Source organism: Helianthus annuus, chromosome 11 (genome assembly GCF_002127325.2).
Source record: "Helianthus annuus cultivar XRQ/B chromosome 11, HanXRQr2.0-SUNRISE, whole genome shotgun sequence".
Taxonomy (NCBI): domain Eukaryota; kingdom Viridiplantae; phylum Streptophyta; class Magnoliopsida; order Asterales; family Asteraceae; genus Helianthus; species Helianthus annuus.
In genome coordinates, this window is record NC_035443.2 from 110927861 (window position 1) to 110948217 (window position 20357).

Here is a 20357-nt window from a genome sequence, read left to right on the forward strand (position 1 = left end):
TCTGTGGTCAAGAGTTATAGGCTCGATACATGGAAAGCAAAGAAGGACCGAATCAATTCCTTTTAAAAAATCCTTGGCGGGGGTTTGGAAAAACATTGGGGAAATAGCCAAAGATTTCACGAGGAAAAATATAAATATTAATACAAGTTTCAGAAGTAAAGTGGGTAGGGGTGACAAAACTTTGTTTTGGGTTGACTTATGGATGGGTAACGAACCGTTGAAAGATCAATTTCCGAGTTTATACCAACTATCAGCGCAGAAAAAAGCAAAAGTTCAGGAAATGTACACAAAGATAACTGGGGGGATCATATGGGATTGGGCATGGGTTAGAGTACCGTATAGCGATTCGGAGAAACAGGAAATGGTTAGCTTGAAAGATCGTTTGCAACAAATAAACGTAGATAATAAAGAAGATATATGGGTTTGGAGGCATAATGGGGATGAAGAGTTCAATGTGAAAGCGGTTAGGTACAGTTTAGGCCGATACCTGGATATAAACACAGATCCGAACGCGTTTTACTGGAACAGTTGGGTAACAAAGAAGTGCTCCATGTTTGTTTGGCGAGCGATTGTGGAAAAAATTCTGTCGGCCGAAGCACTAAGGAATAGGGGAATGAATATTCAGGACATCACGTGTAAGATATGCGGTGAGAGTGAAGAAAATGCGGTCCATATTCTACTTCGCTGTAATTTTGCGAAAAGAGTATGGAGGGAAGTATCAAACTGGACAAAAACGCCAATGGTGAACGTGGAAGGAAATTTAACAGAGGTTTTGCAAGCTTTTCTTGAAATTCAAAGGAGCCGGGATGTAAGAAAGTGTCTACATGCGATCGCCGTTCAATCGATGTGGATGCTGTGGATAAACAGAAATGACAGAACTTTCGCAGGTAGAAACCGTTCAGTTCAGATGCTATTGGAAGAGATCAAGGACTCCTCGCTAATTGGTGTGCTGAAACGTTCAAAGCACAAATCGATTTCTAAAGAAGAGTGGTGGGATTTCAGTTTTAGAATGTAGCTAGCATAATTTTGCAGTTTGTATCCTTGTGCCGTTTTTTCTGTTTTTGTTTCTTTCCAGTTCTGTAATCAGCCTCTGGCTGAACCTTTTCTTATGTTTGGTTTAATGAAGTTTGCTTGGCTATTCAAAAAAAAAAAAAATTATAATTGAAGCAAAGTTAGGAGATTTGAGATCCCATAATTGGAACTGCAGCTCTATAACCTAATACAACTTGTAGCATTGCAATAGCACTTTATAATGACTCCACAACAGAGGCATATGATAAAAATACATTAAGATATCCCTTATAAATGGAACTGAGAAACGTAGATAAAACATGCCATTTATTTCTTTGGTAATATAGCCTAATGGTTGAAATACCGAACGCTTACGTGAAAACAAAGCTTTAACTTATAATTCAAACCAAGTTCATGCTTTGTCTTTTTGCTCGATCATGTAAAGTGAACTTGGCCTAGCCACTTGGTTTATAAATGAGCCGTGTTTGCAATTGCAATCCGTTGTCTAAACTTAAAGCTATAAATCAAATGAGCCTAGTTGTTGGTATTTAGCTCGACACCAGTCCATGACACAACTCTTACGCATTTACAATTAGTTGTCTACATTTAAATTACTAAGAGTGGATTTGAGCGCTTTGAATTAAAATTCCACCTAAATCAACCTGTTGAAATGTTATGACCAATTTAAAATTGACCATTTCCCATACGTATTTTAAGGTTTAAACACATTCTTTATATTTTGAAATGAGATGTGTAAGGCCTATGTGAAGAATGAGTTGAATTCCTCTATCATTGATACCTCAATATAAATACAAGATACAATCCATTATTTTTAGGGAATCATTAATTACAAAGATAATAACATAATTATATCTATATTTACATAATATTCCATTACACCCCCGCTTTCGAAGCAAGAGGTGGGCGAATGTTGAGACTGGAGCGAAAATCTTCGAATAATACCCAAGGTAAGCCTTTGGTGAAGATGTCAGCAATCTGCAAACGAGTAGGAGTGTGAAGTATCCGTATGGTACCACGTTGAACATGTTCTTGCACAAAATGAATGTCCAGTTCTATGTGCTTCGTGCGTTGATGCTGAACCGGATTACTAGATAGGTAGATTGCACTGATATTGTCACAATATACTAAAGTGGCTTTGGAGAGCGGTCGACGTAACTCGAGAAGGAGGTTACGAAGCCAACAAACTTCAGCAACTACATTGGCAACCGCTCGGTATTCTACTTCGGCACTGGAGCGACAGATGGTTGACTGACGTTTCGAAGACCAAGACAATAGATTTTGCCCCATGTGGACACAATATCCGGAGGTAGAGCGACGGATATCCGGACACCCCGCCCAATCAGCATCTATATAAGCCCGTAGAGAGATAGCAGGACATGGAGATAAAGTAAGTCCATATTCTGTTGTGCCGCAGATGTAACGAATAATACGTTTCAAAGCTTGCCAGCGCTCGATGCTAGGATTATGCATGTGAATGCATATTTGTTGAACGGCATAACTGATATCGGGCCTAGTGAAAGTGAGATACTGTAGTGCGCCCGCAAGACTGCAATATGAAGTGGGGTCATCAAACGGGACGCTAGATTGAGCACTAAGTTTCGGTTTTGTCTCAACAGGGGTGGCGACTGGGTTACACGTAGACATACCCGCACGGTTGACAATATCCAAGACATAAGATTGTTGTGATAAAAACATGGTGTCACCTGTGCGAGAAACCGTAATACCCAAAAAAAAATAGTTGAGAGGTCCAAGATCTTTCATTGCAAACTCAGCCGTGAGGCTGCCCATGAGCTTGACTCGAAGCGAGTCAGTTGAAGTAGTGAGTATGATATCATCCACATAAATTAATAGATAAGCAATGTCACCCCCGTGATGATATGTGAAGAGAGAGTTATCACATCGACTCTGTAAGAAACCTATAGAGGTAACAAAATCTGTAAATCTTTGATACCACGCCCTAGGGGCTTATTTAAGCCCGTAAAGCGACTTTTTGAGAAGACACACATGATCCGGAAAATCTCGATGGAGAAACCCCATTGGTTGATACATATGCACAGTCTCGTTGAGGTTTCCATGAAGAAAAGCGTTGGTGACATCCAACTGATGAATGGACCAAGATTGAGATAATGCTAGTGTCAGAACGGTTTGATTCGTAGCCGGTTTAACAACCGGACTAAAAGTTTCCCCACAATCAATACCCACCTCCTGATTTCTACCATCACACACAAGCCGTGCCTTGTACCTTTCGAGTGTGCCATCGGACCTGTATTTGTGGCGAAAAAGCCATATGCTGCGAATAATGTGCATATCAGGGTGTCTCGGGACAAGTTCCCAAGTCTTGTTTTTAATTAAGGCATTAAATTCGATCTGCATAGCGTTAAACCATTCCGGGTTAGACAATGCATCTTTGGGATTTTTGGGTATAGGGGCGATGGTTGATGTGGAAAGGTTGAAAATATGTTTCGGTTTGGAGATACCGGACATGGCACGGGTTTGCATAGTGCGGGTGGGGGGTAAGGGTGGTGGAGACGTATGGATTCGGTGGGGGGCTGAAGTGGTGAGTGGGGGGTCGGTGCGATAGGTGTAAGGTGGGCCGGGGTTGATTGAGTGTGGGCCGAGGGAGGAGGGGATTGGGCTGAGTGGGCTGGCGCAGTGATGGTGAGCAATGGGTCGGAGTGGGCTGGCGGAGGGGTGAGAGGTGGGGTCGATTGAGTATGGGCTGAAGGAGGGGGGATTGGGCCGAATGGGGATTGGGCTGCGGTAAGGGATGTGTAGGTGTGGTGGGCTCAGGTGTTTGGTGTGTTAAAGAGGGAGGTATGTGGTGGAAGTATGGGTATATAGGATCATCTAAAAAATTGTAGGTTTGAGGTGTTTGCTTGTGGGATTTGGAAAAAGGAAAAACCGTTTCATCAAAAAGGACATGTCGATTGATGGTAATTTTTCGGGTTTTAAGGTCAAAGCATTTGTATCCTCGGTGATTAGAGGGATAACCGAGGAATACACACGGGTAGGAACGGTAAGCAAGTTTGTGAATAGTTGTATGGGGAATGAGTGGATAGCAAATGCACCCGAATACACGAAGGTGATTGTAAGATGGGAGGCAGTGATATAAACGTTGGGTGGGGGTTTGAAAATTATGAATTTTGGTGGGGATGATATTTAATATGTAGGTTGCGGTTTCGAGTGCGTGTTGCCAAAAATTGGTTGGTGTAGAAGAGTGGGCCAAGAGGGTACGGATAAGGTTATTTATTGTACCTATTTTCCGTTCGACTTTACCATTTTGTGAGGAAGTGTGAGGGCACGAAAAACGGAAGTGCATGCCTTGCATATTGCAAAACGTTTGAAATTGGTGATTGGCATACTCTCGTCCATTGTCACATTGGAATTGTTTTATTTTAGTGTCAAATTGGGTTTGGATAAAGTTGTTGAACTTTGTGAACATGGTAAATACTTCAGATTTGTGAGATAAAGGGTAGGTCCATAAAAAACTTGTGTAATCGTCCAAGAATAAGACATAATAACGATGACCCCCATTAGAAAGGATGGGAGATGTCCAAACATCACTATGAATAATATCGAATGGTTTCAAAGTACTTGTATTAGATGCAACAAAAGGAAGTCTAGTATGTTTACCAAAAATACAAGCGGTGCAAACGTTTTTATTAAAAGAACCAAAAGAAACTGAACGAGAGGTTTTTAAAGTTTGTAAAATAGCTGGGCCTGGGTGACCGAGCCGTTGGTGCCAAATGTCTTGAGAGATAGCTGCATAAGTGGAAGCGGTGTTGAGTTTCGTGATGTTGGACGGATTGAGAGTGTAGAGATCCCCCGAGCTATTGCACCGTAGGATAGGTTTCTTGGTCTGGAGATCCTTCACGGTAAAACCATATGGGTCAAATTCAACAGACAAATGATTATCAGTTGTAAAACGACGCACAGAAATAAGGTTTTTGACTAAGTTGGGTGCGTATAAGACATTATTGAGTTTAAAAGGTGGGAATGGTGGTGGGAGGGTTATGTTGCCTTGTCCAAGAACCGGAATGGTTGTGCCATTGCCGACTATTATGTTGCGAATAATGCCAGAATTAGAAATAGAGTGAAACTTATCAAATTGAGGAGACATTGTACCTGACGCACCGGTGTCCATGGTCCATGATGAATCATTGTTGTGAAGAGCCAAGTTGTAGAGAGCTTGGGCTATGTCGGTTGGAGAATAGCCAGTCGCATATGTTTGGCCGTAGATGGAGATGTTGGTTTTGGGCCTAAAAGTCCCTGGGCCGAAGTTGAATGCTGTGGTGATGATGCATGAGTCGGGCTTGGGTTTGACGGGTAGGGATATGGCGGAGGAGTCCATTGGGCCCAATAGTTCATGGGCTGGTGAGATGAGTACCATGGTGGTGGAGACGGCCAATAGTGGGACTGTTGCTGATATCGTCCGCCGCGTCCATAGGAGGAGCGACTGCGGCCACGACCTCGACCACAACCACGTTCAGTATTGTTGTTGGTCCGGGTGTGGTTGCGGGTGTTAGGAGGTGCACGAGTAGGTTCTGTGGCGGCATGAAGAGCAGTACCGGCCGATTGGGCCGAGAGTTTTTCTTGTGCAGTTTTTCATTCTTCAACTTGGCATAGACGCGACCGAGTGTTGTAAAAATCCGGAAGAGGTAGTGTTTGTTGTAGTATGAGAGAGATGCTCTCATACTGATCCGTTAAGCCGGTGAGAATCTGAAGAACCAGTTGGTTTTCGGAGACAGTGGACCCGAGACTTATGAGTTGATCATAAAGCAGCTTCATGTGTTGACAGTATTCGGCCATAGTAGAAAATTGTTCAAGGCGCGTGTTGAAAAATTTGTTTTGGATGGTGATGGTACGAGCTGCTTAGTTGTCAAGAAAAAGATTTTTAAGTCGACACCAAGCGTCGTATGCGGTGGTGTTGGTGATCATTATTGTGGGCATGAGATCCTGAGATATGGTACCGTAGATCCATTGTAGAACAATGGAACCTATACGTTCCCATGACTCAAGATAAGTATGTTTGGGGACGGTTTCTTTTTCTTTATCTTTTTCGGTGGAAGAGGAGGTACCGGTGTCGCGAGCTTGCAAGTGATCGAAGACATCATAGGCTTTACAGTGGAGGACGAATAATTCAGCCCATGTGTTGTAGTGTTCAGTTTGACTATCAAGAATCAGCGGGATGAAGTTCTTGATATTATTAACCGTGACAGCAGGATGGATGGTTGAAGAAGACATGATCGGCTGCTGTATGAGGGTGGCCGATTACGAGAGAGAGAGGATGAGGGAGGGGGCCGAAAAAAAAAAAGAAGAATTAGGGTTAGGGTTAGACTTTTGATACCATGAAGAATGATATGACTCAATTGAATTCCTCTCTCATTGATACCTCAATATAAATACAAGATACAATCCCTTATTTTTTGGGAATCATTAATTACAAAGATAATAACATAATTATATCTATATTTACAGAGTTTTTTTTTTCTAAAGTGGTGTTGGTGGAAAAAATATTTACCATAATAGTGTTGTTTCAAAAATATTTACTAAAATGGTGTTTTATCTCTTTTAATGGTTTTCCACTCCTAATTTCATTTGTTAGCTTCACTTTAATAACTAAAATTTCACTTAGGGGGTGTTTGATGTTGCCTTTTCAAAATAGATTATGCGTTTTCAAAATGAATTTTGTGTTTTCAAAACTGCGTTTTGAAAAAGCATGTAGGTACCTGCTTCTCCAAAACTGCGTTTTGGTGGCAGATAATCACTTTTTCATCCAAACACTTTTTTAGATTATTTATGTTTTACAAACGCAATGATCAAATAATCACTTCAAAACGTAATCCCAAACATCCGCTTAATCACTTTTTTATTAAAAGAATTAAATTATTAACTTTAAATACTTTCCGACTTTTGAGACTTCACATTTTAAAATAAATTAGAAGATTTTTTTTCGAAACTATAAGAAATTGATTTGTTTTAATGTTTTTTTATCAGTTGTTATAGTTTTAGAAAACAATGAGCAACATCAAATCAATAACTAATTATATGTATTATTATCTCCACAAAAAAAATCGAATAATGGATCGGTTTGTAATTCATAGTTTGAATTTGATTCAAATTCGGAGTTTGGTTCGGATAATCAGCCATTGTATTTTTTATTAACAAACTCACTATAACCTTTTTTTCTTTTTATAAGTCTCAATCAACTTGTTATACTTATATCTTATTTTATATGTTGTAAATTTACTCCGTATGGTTCTTTTAAATTTTATCTCACATGGATTCAAAGTCGCATTACATAATTTTTTGTTTTTTTGGTTATTAAAAATACATGTATATTTCTATTCAGTTAATATATGTATACACATATATTTTATTTTATATTTATCGTTCGTCATTGTTTATATGTTAGACAAATATATAATGGATGATAACTATCTTGACATTTCTAGTAAAAAAAAAATAATTACATACTTATTTACATAGATAATGTGAGGTCATTAATTAAACGAAACAATAATTACATATTTATTTACGTTGCATATTTATTTACGTATGTTAGGTTAATATATATTTTTTATATTAAGAAAAACAGTTTTCTTAAATATATAAAGAATAAGTAATTATTGTTTTATGAAATGAGGTTATCCAATTAGATTAGGAGTGAGAAATTAATAAAATAAGACAAAACACTATTTTGGTAAATATTTTTGAAGCAACACTATTTTTATAAATACTTTTTTCACCAACACCACTTTAGTAAAAAAACTCTATATTTACATAATATTCCATTACTATGATCAAAATTGATCTCATCACGTTGCATTGCATGTAGTTAACACGTGGTTTTTTATTCTTAAATTACTATGTTCATAACTGATACTTTCTTATTTATGTGCTTGATTTATTTTTAAATTACTACGTTTATGACTTATATTTTCTTGTTCGTTTGTTTGTGTGTTTGTTATTATTTAATTGAGATTTGTAAGGTTTATAGAATAGATAGGCCACATGATACGTGGTCGAAAACTGGTTATTGTTTGTGCTTAAGCTAATGTTTTTACATAGCTTTTAATCTTGAATAGCCTACTTTTAATGGGATTCGTGTTTTACAGGTCTAAAAGAGTTTAAGGAGCTAATCGGGAGCTAAACGGAGCACCGGGACGTGAATCGGATCAACCGGGGATGTGAAATGAACAAAACCGAGTTAATCATGAAGATTGGATGTGTTTTGGGAGTGTTAATGGATTTAAAATGAATATATTGGAAGATGGCATGATAGAGGGATGAATTACGAGTACGTGGGTGAAAACGGTGAGTAAAACGGAGCTATAACGAAGAAGTTATGAAGAAAACAGTTTCGGACAAAACAGGAAAAACTAGAGGTCGTCGGGGATGGGCTCTAGGCCGTCGCCGACGGGCTCTAGAAAGTCTCGTCGTCAAAAGGTGCCCGTAAACAGCCAAACAAGCCGTCGGATGGATTTTAGAGATCTGGAGGCCGTCGGGGACGGGCTCCAGGCCGTCGGCGACGGGTTGTGGTTTGCTGAAACGCGAAGTTTGGTGTTTGGGTTGTTGGGAACGATTCTAATTGGTTGGGGAGCCATTAAACTCGTAAGTTACAACTTATGAGGGTTTGAATCTTCATCTTGGCGCCATCAAGCACCCATCTTTCTTTACCATTCCATCTCTAATCCATCTACCTTCAACATCAACAACCGGAATCAAGAGAAATTCATCATCCTATCAATCTTGATTCCAAACCCTAACCTTCAATCCATTCATCCATCTATTCATCATCATTCATCACAAGACCTTCACCATCCACCAATTCCCCATAGTTCAAGCCTCAAGATGATCTTCATCCAGCTCCAAACATCCGGTGATCAAGCTTCTTCAACCATGAGCGGCTAATCATCTCGGTTTCACCCTGGTGTAGGTAGTTGTTAATTTTAGAGTTTCGAATTGTTCTTGTTTCAACTTAGTGACAATTTGTGTTTGGTTTTTGAAACTTTTGACAATAGTGTTACATTTGTTGCGAATTCGTAAATTGTCGAACGATGTTAAAAGTTATGACTTTGCGAAATGGTGATATGTAATTGTGCATTGTCATTGTTAGGATTTACTTGTGTTGATTACAAAGTGTATTTTTGTCCGTTCTTCGGGACGTTGATAGCTATTAGCACCTAAGTCACGGTACACTAAATCCGTTAATCGAATGCATTTGAGTTGAATCTAAAACTTGTAGAAACCCTAGGTTGACAATTACCGAAACCGGGTGTGAACTCTTTTTCTCATTATCGTTTATTAATCAAATTTTTGTGCAATCTTTACTTTTTAGTTGTTAATCAATTACACCAATTTCTTTAGATTAATTTCACATCTCTCAATTAAACAAAAATACAAAAACATTCTAGTAAGCTTCATAAATTGTGACATTCTTGATAATTCAATCGAATCCACACACAAACCACATACTCTTCGTGGTTGGACCCCTTGCTACCACTAGCTATTTGTTAAGGGTAATTAGGGCATATAAATATTATCTTTGACCGGAGCGCGACACTCCGATCAAATTTTGGCGCTGTTGTCGGGGAGTGCGTGCGCTTTGTGTTTGGATATTGTTTGAATTTGTGTGATTAACTGTTTAAATTGCATAATTTCTTTTCTTGTACTTTGTCTTTTTCCTTGTTACGCGGGGTGTGTTATTTGTGCAGGTTACAGGTAGTGCATGCATACGCGGAACTCCGGGAGGACTTCGCCTTTAGTCTACGAACCGGAAATCGAAAGGGTAGCAAGAAGAAATTTAGCAAGCCGGTTAGAAGCAACTCTTGCTTCTAATCAAAGCAACCAAACACCACCACTCACACCGACCATTGAAACCGAGAACCACAACTCCAATCAAAATTTCAACTCAAACCAAAATCTCAATCAACATCAATTCCAATCCCGAGGAACCTTTCATCCCGCCCAAAATGTTCAACCTATACATCAAGAGCAACCGGGTGGTAACGTCAACGCTAGACCACCCACACCACCTTTCAGAAATCAAAATCCCAATAACACCCAACGAACACCCCAACAACAAACCCTTCATCGACAAGCTTCCTTACCCATCAACCTTGATGATCGGAATGTCAATTCTGATCGTAGAGGTAATCGTGATCGCGGCAATCTCGCGAATGAAGACCCATTTTTCAACATCGATGACTTGAGGAATGCAATCCCCGATGATGAGCCTTATAGTGTTCCCGGTTATCAATCGCCGGAACATGTAAGCATTCATACAGAAAATTCGGATGACGGGGGTTATTATGATGATCGGGAGGATGATGATGAAGATTGGGCATATTTAAATCGGGGTAATAATGTAACATCCGTCAAAATCGGGTCTCCAAAATCCGACCCGGATTGCAAAACCAAATCTTTTTCAATTAATCTATTTTTATTTTTATTTTATTATTAAAGTAATCGTCACGTATCACGATGGATTAAAACTGAATGAAAAACGTTAACTTTATAAAGAAACTTAGTTAGTTTGGTTGGATTTATATGAATGAAGCATCAACGAAGTTAGATTGGCTAGGTAAATAAAGTTACAAGTTAAGGGGTTGTTTTTGTAATTAATGGAATCTATATACTAAAAACAAGTTAACTGACTAGGTTAGTAGACCTAGTTAAGTTAGTTGGTATTTATTATATGAAGATAATTAACTAGGTTAGTTAGTTTTATATGAGATATATGTTAACTAAGTTAATTATTTAAGTTAGTTTATTAAGTTGTTAGTTCAGTTAGTTTTTTTTTTTTTTTAACGGTGTCATCTAATTAGGTTAGTATATGAGATAATCGAGTTAGCAGCTATTATCAACATGAGGGACCAAAGTGTAATATCTTACACCATTTAAATAAAAAGAAAGAAACATATCGCATGGGAAAGGGACTCGAACCCGTAACCCCAGCATTAAACAAGGAACACACGCACCAGTTGAGCTGTAATGCTCTTTGTGAAGGAACTTGTTCAGTCTTATATTAATAGACAATCTGAGAACGCGAAATTGCTTCATCTTCTTCACCCAGACATGGAACCCGACCCGACAACCCTTTAAAGCTCAACCCGGTTACGGTTTCACTCGGTTACACGACGCTTGGACTTCGTTTTCGTCCCATATGAATTGTAGTAAAGGAGAAACTTAATTTCCAACATTAAATCAGTGTAATAGTCCTTTAAATCACCTAATCGATTCAAAATCAATTCACCATTAAACCTTCATAAAAGTGTATCAAGAACATCAATGGGTTTTGAGCAAATTCGAAAAATCAGATGATAAAACTTTCATCAATTGTTCATCTGATCAAACCATGCAAAACCCCACTGAAATTTCTCCATTTCATCACTTCTACATCATGAATTTAATCGAAGAACATTCTAGGGCTAGTAATTTGTGCGGATGATATCTCCTTCAATTCTCAACCTTTTCAGGTGATTCCAAAGCCTAACTTGCTTATTTTTTTATGCTCTACAAAAGCCCTCTATCAATTTCTGTGATAGAGAGGCTAATCTATCCGAATTTAATTTTAGTTGAAATTAGGTTCTTCATGCATAGATTTTGGGGCTTTTAGATTTAGACTATTATTTTGATGAAATTGAAAGTATAATACTGTTATATATCATACTAGTGTATTGCTTGTAAATTTTGAGAATTTTTAGGTATCAATTGGAATTTTGGTGAATTATTTATGTGTTAATCACTAGATAAATCAAATAAAAATACAAGATAATTTTAAATAAACTCAATAAATATTTTTTTATTAGTCATTTCAGACTATATCAGCACTAGGAAATTTCTATAAATTTTTTTTCTTAATTTTTGGGAATTCATGAAATTTAATTTGGATTTATACATTATTTAATTATTTAAAAAAAATACTAGATTTTCACAAATAAATTCTATGAAAATTTTTACTGATTTCTATAGATTATATAATCATAGTGGGAATTTTATATAAATCTTCCATAATTTTAGATAATCATTTAAGTAAAGAAGTTATGGAAATATTAAACAAAGTAAATTCCTTTATATAATTAATCATATTATGTGATAATCATTTAATCGACGATATAAAATTATTAGATGGTTTTATTGAATTTGTTTAAATATGGGCATTTGCAAAACTATTAAACCCTATTAAATTGATAATTCTAAGAATATCTCATGGTAAATAATCCTAGAAATCTATACGTACATAAATTATATTGGTTTGGTTATTTTGTCAAATAGTTATTTTATATAATTTAAAGTCCCCAAATAGGAGAACCCAATTTCCTAAAATTAATATATTGTCCTTTTGTTCAAGTATTTCGTTATTTAGAATCTTGGTTATATTTATTCTAGGGTGATTTAGTCAATTGTTATTCCTCGTGTGTACTCGTGCGATAAATCTCGTGGATTAACTCTTCGCAACCTGTGAGTAATTTCTTCCATTTCCCCTTTTTTATCTTTTACAAATTTTGGGGTGCATCACGTTACATTTTTCGATTTACTTAACATGCTATGATCAAGTGTTATTATGTGAACGTCTTATGTGTATTCTATTATTCTATATGCTATCTGATGTCAAGTCTATTGCATGCTATTATTCTAGTGGATCCACACGGCTGACTAGGTTCCCCACGGCCATGGGTTGTAGCCTAGTATCGCCAACAGTATTAGACTCGCTCCTCGGGGCTTGAGCCTAATGCACGCTACTATCAGGAGTCTATTTATTTTGTTTGTTTGTGTTGTTATTGATGGTGTATTCTTGTTTGGTAAATTTGGATTTATGGATATGTTTACTATGTTGATGATATGAGACCATTTACACACTAACCTTGAGGTGCATGTTAAAAATATTTTTTTAAAGAAATAAATATAAAACTGTTTTCTATAAAACGGAGGAAATTATTCACCAACTTATTTGTTGACCCAAAAATATATTTTTCTAACGTGGTGCAGGTTTTCAAAGTTGATGATCAAGTGATGTGGACACATAGCATGGGCCTTAGGAAAATAAATTGAAATATTGATATGTTTGTATTGAACAATGTATGAACAATTTTGATTATTATATGATATGTGACTATTTAAATGGATATGCTTTAAATATTGAAACAATAATTAGTTGTCATGAGCTATGGGCAATCATCATGCCCCGTACCTTTCCGCTGCGGGTCGGGGTGTGACAAATAACGGCTATAATGCAAGAGGATATGAAGATGAAGAATTTGGCTATCAAAATGCCAATTATGTTGGAGATGACGATTATGGTTATGGGAACGAAAGGAATGATGGCTATGAGAACAAACGTCAACCATGGAACGATTATCAACGGAACCGGAATGGTGGAGGTCGCAACAATAACAACAATGCTCACCATAACCGGATTCCTCGTTTTGTGGGGGGTGGCAATCAAAATGGGTAACCAAGGTGGAAACCGAAGAGATGATCGAAGAGGTGATAGAAGGGATAATCGAAGACCGGTGGATCAAGAAGTTAACGATCCGCATCGTCGTCAACAACCTCCACGGGGAGTGAATGACCGTTTTCGACCGGTTTACCGATAATGACTCTCCAATAGTGTGTGAAAGGAGAATGTTTGACTGCAAGCCCCATCACATCAACATACTTCCCCATTTCAATGGGAGGTCTAATGATGAACCGTACACGCATTTGGCGGAGTTTTCCTCCATTTGTAACACTATCGGGGGGCACAATTTTGCATTGGAGGAAGTTAAGCTTCGATTATTTCAGTTTTCGCTAAAAGACAAGGCGAAACAATGGTTTCTTACACTTCCGGCGAATAGTATTCGAACATGGGGTGAGATGCAACAAGTATTCCTTGACGAATATTACTCGATGGCAAAGACCGATGATGCTAGAGATGAAATAAGGTCTTTCCGTCAACTATCGAGTGAACCGTTGCATGAAGCATTCACAAGGTATAAGGAATTAATTCGAAAATGCCCACATCATCAAATCGAAAAGTGGGAGTTGGTTAAATGCTTTGTGAGAGGATTGGATGACGAGACATGGAATCGCCTTGAGTCAACGAGCAATGGAACTTTATTAAGCAATCATGAGGATGACGATTGGGAGTTCCTTGAAAGGATGAGTAAAAGGTCAAAAGCGAAAGAGTCGGCCGATCGAGCAAAAAAGCACCCCACCTCAAGGTCTTGGCCCGTTCGTGATGCGAATTCTAAGGATCGAATTGAAGCGTTAGAGCGAGAGTTGGCTCGCATGAAGAAAATGGAAGTGAATGCGGTGCAATACGCCGTATGTGAAGAATGCGGAGACATCGGTCACCGGACTGAGAATTGTCAAGCCACCGTAGAGGTAAATCAAGTGTATGGGGACCGAAGGCAATATGATATGAACTCCAACACTTACCACCCCGGGTTGAGGAACCATCCTAACTTTAGGTATGGTAATGCCTCCAACCAAATGAACCCGAATTTTCAATCGGGGAATCAAGGTGGGTATTCGCACCAAACTCGCCAAAGATGTTACAATCAAGATGGTCATGAGTCGACGAATAATCAAGGAGGTGGTGATGATTTGAGTGCCAAAATGGACGCTTTGTTAAATATGACCAAAGAATCTAACAATGACATTAAGGAAATAAAGAAGACAAACGAGATTCGGGACAAAGCACATGAGGCATTGGCAAAGCAAGTGGGCCAACTCGCGGAGGAGATGGCTCAAATGAGGGGAAGCATGGGAAAGCTTCCAAGTGACACTACAGTGAACCCGAAGCATCAAGGTTCTAGCACAAGCAACGTGAGGAAAGCACGCATTAGCGCGGTAAGTCTCATTTCAAATGATGAGGTTTGTAGTAGTGTTGAAAGCATTCCACCACCACAATTCGTTGATGGTGTAGTGGAAGATATAAGTGATGAGCTGGGAAGTAAAAATGAACATGAAACGATTTCACAAAGTACAATTGAAAATGTAACTAAAAATGCTTTTTGTGAAAATTGTTTAAATCAACTTAACCCGCTTAATGCATCGAAAAGTGAAGAACGGTGCCCACCGAAGGACGAGGGGTGGGAAAATTTTAAACAAGCAAAAATTAATTTACCGTTACTAGATGACATTAAAAAGGTTCCGGCTCATGTGGAATGCTTAAAGGAGTTAAGCATCGAAAAACGGCACAACAAATTACCCGAACTGGTTGATTTGATATCTCATGTGAGTGCCGTTTTATCGAGTGCCCTTCCCCAAAAAGCCCAAGATCCGGGAGACCCTCTTATTCCAATTCAAATTGGAACATTTAAAATCGAGAGGGAGCTCCTCGATCTTGGAGCTTGTGTGAGAATTTAAGCGGGAGTTTGTATGACCAATACGATTTTGGTCCATTAAAAAAATTTGATACTCCTGTGGTATTGGCCGATCAGACTCCCACGCATCCACGGGGGATGGTGGAAGATGTGATTGTTAAGGTAGATGATTGCTACTACCCAATTGACTTTTTGGTTGTAGATTATGTTGGATGTGTTGAGGACACCCAACCGATAGTCATACTGGGTAGACCGTTCCTTGCAACAACTAATGCCATAATAAATTGTGCAACGGGAACGGTAAGCATGAAGTTTGGGGACCGGGAATTAAATTTAAATGTCTTTCCAAAATTTACTAACCCACTTGGTGAGGATAAGTGTCCTGAAAAGGGCATAAATCCAAACAAAAAGGTGTGTGCTATGGTTGGTAGGTTTGGAGAAACAAAGAAGAAAACGGTCAAGAAGAAAAAGGCGAAAAAGTCACCTCTAGAAAAGAAGAAGGAAGAGGAGGTGAGGAAGTTTGGACCGGTTGGCAACAAATGGTACGAATCACGGGTGGGTGATTTCGAGGAGCTCGTCGACGGCAAGCACGCCATTCGACCATGATGTATTGCAAAATACATCCTTTATTCGTGTATAGTTTGTATAAATTATCGTTATTTATAGTTTAGTTTTATTTAGAACTATGTGCTATTGATCAAAGTTCGGTTTTCCAGGTCTTGATACGTTAATTGGCTGAAAATTGAGTGGAAACGAGCTATGTTGCTGAAACGTTATGTCTTGGAACAAGTAAAAAAGAGTTAGAATAATTTCTGGAATTTTTGGGATGTTGGAGCTTGTGAAAATTCGTAACTTTCTGTGAAAATGGGGCCTAGGTGCTACACCTCCCCCTTAAGCAAGGAGCTACATGCAACACCTAGACCCTTGGGAAGGATTTGCTGAGTTTTGGGGCTAGGTGTAGCATGGAGGATATGCTAAAGACCCCGCCGCGTGTCACCTAGGGGTGATTTCCGGAAAAAGTTGATTTTTGTTGTTGGATCTTTATTCCAAACATATTTATACTTCATAAACTTCCACAAAACCCTAGTGACGAACCAAGAACCCTAGGAGACTTTTGAGAGCAGATTTTTGAGGTTTTTGAAGTGTTTTGGCTAACGGGAATCATCCGGTTGAAGCTTGGATCGCGAGAGTGAAGATTGTTCGGGTTTTATCTCCCGGTTTTCTTTAATTTCGTGTTTTCAATATTCTCCAATGAATTCTTGTTTTAAATTTGATTTGTTTGCTTTAGACATCATGATTCTTGGCTAAACCTTAAATACTACCTAGACAAGATGATAGTTTAACTTATGTTTGGATCTTTTAACGGTTTTTATTGATTGATTATGGATTGATTTCTGAAAGTAAAGTGTTCTAGATTTTCTGATTTGGTGCGTGTGCGTATTTACTTTTGATTGTGGATTGCTTACTGTTTCACATAGATTTTGGTGGATGTCTTTCACATAATAGATCTGTGTTGATTATTTGCATCCTTGCGGGTTCGGGTGATCTTTGGGTAAATCGGCCGATAGCCTTAGAAACAGTAATTAAAATATAATTAGAAGTAAATATTCTGCTTAACTTGTCGCTGAGAGGCTCGAGTTAGTTATTAGGTCGCAGTGCAGTATATAGCTAAATTAGATTTTGAGAGAAGTCGACGTTAGTTCCCTAATTGCATTTGTGTCTAGTAAACCAAGTTAGAACCTAGAATTGCCTTGGATTGTCGCGCTGAGAGGTAGATAGTCGTATTAGGGCACTTTTAGAGTCGTTAGAGGACTGAGAGGAAATCTAACAGTCGGTAATCATAACAGCCTTGTAGGGTTTCCTAGGTTTCTTCCTGAGAAGGGTCGGGAAGTCTTAGCATTGAAATACCTTAAGGTTTAGTATTTTACGATCCCGACTCCATACAACAATAAAACCGTTAGAAGTCCATTCACAGTTAAACTGGATTCAAGTCTAGGTAGTCCTTAATCTCATCTGAATTAAAACCCTAGTTTCCGTTCGTGTCTTAGTTTAATTTCAATTTAATCACAATTTTAGGATTTTAGTAAAACCCCCATTAAAACACAATAATTATTAAGTCGTGTCAGTGTCTAGTCTAAATAGAGTCGTTAACGTAATTCATTAGAGTCCTTGTGGGTTCGACATCCGGACTTACTTTTCTGTGCTAGAGTCGACCGGTACACTTGCCGGTGAGTAGTTTAGTCAGGTTAAAGAGTCTAGATTTTTATTACTTGAGTCTTAATTTAGGGTAATTTAGTTTGTTTAGTTGAACTACTTTTTTCGACATCAGACCACCATGAGGTGGTAAGTCAATTGTTGTTGTATATTTTATTTCACATTTCGTTTTAGTTTTCTCTGTAGTCTAGTTAGTATTGTTGTTGTTGTTGTATAATTTTGTTATTTCGTTTTAGTAGTTAAATGAACGTTGTGGGTGTGTTCCCTATATAACCCTCACGAGACCTCTCGTCCTCCCAAGCTATTGGGGGGTTTAAAAGGGCTTGTTGCATAAGCTAAATGCAACCGTGATTCCTACGAAAGTGAGTTAGGCTTGTTATTGTTGTAACTTATTTTTCCACAAGAATCAAGGTAATTTAACGCATGATTTGGTAACATTTTTATAAAAATGGTAGAACTAACCACCTAACAAATTTCAATGGTTGTGAGAAGCGTGCTTCTACACAAGGGTTAGAATTTGTAGGTATATGATGTTCGAGAGACAACCGTTTTTATGAAGAGAGAAGAAGATATGGGCATCAAGCGACAAAAATCAGGTGCATGCGTTTCCTTTTTACCTTGATTCTTAGTTTAGTAATAAGTGGATTGTATTTTGTACTTTATTTTTCCGGGGTGAAATTTTGGGAAGGTTAGCCGTGTCACATCCGTTGTGCGTTTTCAAACTCTAGTTCTTACACATTGAGGACAATGTTTACCTCAAGTGTGGGGATGGGGGAGTAGTAAAAGTTTTCGATTTTGACCCGTTCATTTAAACACTACACATTGAGGACAATGTCTACCTCAAGTGTGGGGATGGGGGAAAATTTCAAAAATTTTTCAAAATTTTTCAAAATTTTCTTGTTTCAAAAGCGATCTTAAAAGCACAAGTAACTAAGTCAACGAGGGATGGCACAACCCATTTGGTCTTTTGTCATGGTCAAGTTCAAATTAATAAGCATAGCGGGTATTTAGCGGGTGGTTATTTGGGAATAATTCGCCTAAGGAACTAGCATTTTATGCATATCACATATCATACCCTTATACGTGAGATTTTGAGCCACTTTTATATCATAGATTTACATATACATGTTTCTTTGTTTGAGTGGACCATTAGCCGCGTATTGTAGAACTTGCAACTTTGGATACGTTCGAGTCCATAGACCGAATACAAGCACGAGAATGATTAAGGCATTAGGTAAACCTTTTCCTTTTACACCATTTCTATATCCTTACCCAAAAAAAAATTATCCCCTAGTAGCCAATTTTGAGCCTAATCCCTTCGTTTGACCACCCTTTAGCCCATAACCTTAAAACCTTTTTCTTTTAAACCCGTGTGATGGAAATTCGATTATAGTAGCAAAGTTTGTATAGTTGTATTTGTTTATTGGCAAAAAAAAAAAAACAGAAAATGTTCGAAAAAGAATAGAAAATCATTGAGAAAAGAACAAAAAGATGTGTTAGTAGTTGTTGAATAAAAGGCGAAAAGTTGTTGCCTCATAGTTGATGTTTATATTTAGTTTTGTTTAGTTTAGTGGTTTGTAATAAAAATCGAATTTTCATCACATTAGCCACTTTAAAATATCATATTCCCTACCCTTAGCCTTGCCTCGTTACAACCCTTACAATGACCTTATGACTTGTGCTTAGTATTCGTGATCGGTGGTGGAGAATGATTGAGTTGCAAGCCTATGCGGGTACGTGTTCTAATCGGTTTTGAGCGATTAATTGATTGAAGTGCTAATACATTATACACATTAGCTAATTTATAAGCCGAGTGGAGAGAACATTGTGAGGGATGTGCATGACTTGTTAGTTTACAGGCGGGTTAATCTTGGATAACCATTTTTTTGTGTGATTAGTCACTTCACCATTAAATATGTTGAAAATTGTAAGGAGTTTGAACTTTAGTATGACAATTGACCTTAACCTTCGTCTCGGGAATGGGGAGTGTATTCTTTTACCTGAGTTTTGGTCATTACGTTTTACTAGTGTTTCTATTAATTGTGTTATTATCAAAACTTATAACACAATGTTAATTTGGGTTCTGTCAATTGGGTTTTTTTCACAATTTATAAGACAATGTATGATACATGAAGATGGTGTTATACTTGGATTTTCTATACATTGTGTTATTGCTTCAGGTCATTGTGTTTATTCTGTTATCCATAGTGTTTTAATCTGTTGTCAGTTGTGTTTTTATTTTGTTGTCCATTGTGTTTAATTTGTTGTTTATTTGTGTTTTAGTCAGTTGTTAATTGTTTTTTAGTCTGTTGTCTATCGTGTTTTAGTCTGCTATTCATTATGTCTTTTATCTGTTGTCACCAATTGTGTCTTTTATCTGTTGTCATCAATTGTGTTTCTAGTCTACTTTCCATTATGTTTTTAGTTTGATACTCATTGTATTTTACGTTATGTCCATTGTGTCTTTTATCTATTGTCATCAATTGTGTTTTTAGTCTACTTTGCTTTTAGTTTGACACTCATTGTGTTTTACGTTATGTCTACTGTGTAATACGTAATAGAGTTTTCATTTTTTTTTTAAAGTATAACAATAGGGGATACTCGTATTAAAGATAAAAAGACGCTCGATTTTATGGTATAATTAAGAAAAACAATGACGTATAAAAAAGTTACGGACGTTTAAAAAATAGGGGGGATAGCATGTGACTTGTATGTGTATGTTTCTAGGCATGTGATTTGCATGTGTTTTTTTCTTGGACAAAATTACCCTTTCCACTTGATTCCCCCTTGGACACT

General features: G+C 37.7%; 3 protein-coding genes across 3 annotated transcripts; 1 reads left to right on the forward strand and 2 right to left on the reverse strand.

The window, feature by feature from the left end:
- Positions 1–1905: 1905 nt before the first annotated feature.
- LOC110920140 (uncharacterized mitochondrial protein AtMg00810-like) lies at positions 1906–2820 on the reverse strand. The gene has a single exon (XM_022164373.1). It carries the CDS (start codon positions 2818–2820, stop codon positions 1906–1908), a length of 915 nt encoding a protein of 304 aa, XP_022020065.1.
- Positions 2821–5904: 3084 nt separating this feature from the next.
- LOC110920142 lies at positions 5905–6276 on the reverse strand. The gene has a single exon (XM_022164376.1). It carries the CDS (start codon positions 6274–6276, stop codon positions 5905–5907), a length of 372 nt encoding a protein of 123 aa, XP_022020068.1.
- Positions 6277–13605: 7329 nt separating this feature from the next.
- On the forward strand, positions 13606–15390 carry LOC110920143. The gene has a single exon (XM_022164377.1). It carries the CDS (start codon positions 13606–13608, stop codon positions 15388–15390), a length of 1785 nt encoding a protein of 594 aa, XP_022020069.1.
- Positions 15391–20357: the final 4967 nt, after the last annotated feature.

Bases quoted from the DNA above. Each gene is read 5' to 3' on its own strand.
- LOC110920143 (XM_022164377.1), top strand. From the start codon at position 13,606: ATGACCGTTTTCGACCGGTTTACCGATAATGACTCTCCAATAGTGTGT.
- LOC110920142 (XM_022164376.1), bottom strand. From the start codon at position 6,276: ATGTCTTCTTCAACCATCCATCCTGCTGTCACGGTTAATAATATCAAG.
- LOC110920140 (XM_022164373.1), bottom strand. From the start codon at position 2,820: ATGGGCAGCCTCACGGCTGAGTTTGCAATGAAAGATCTTGGACCTCTC.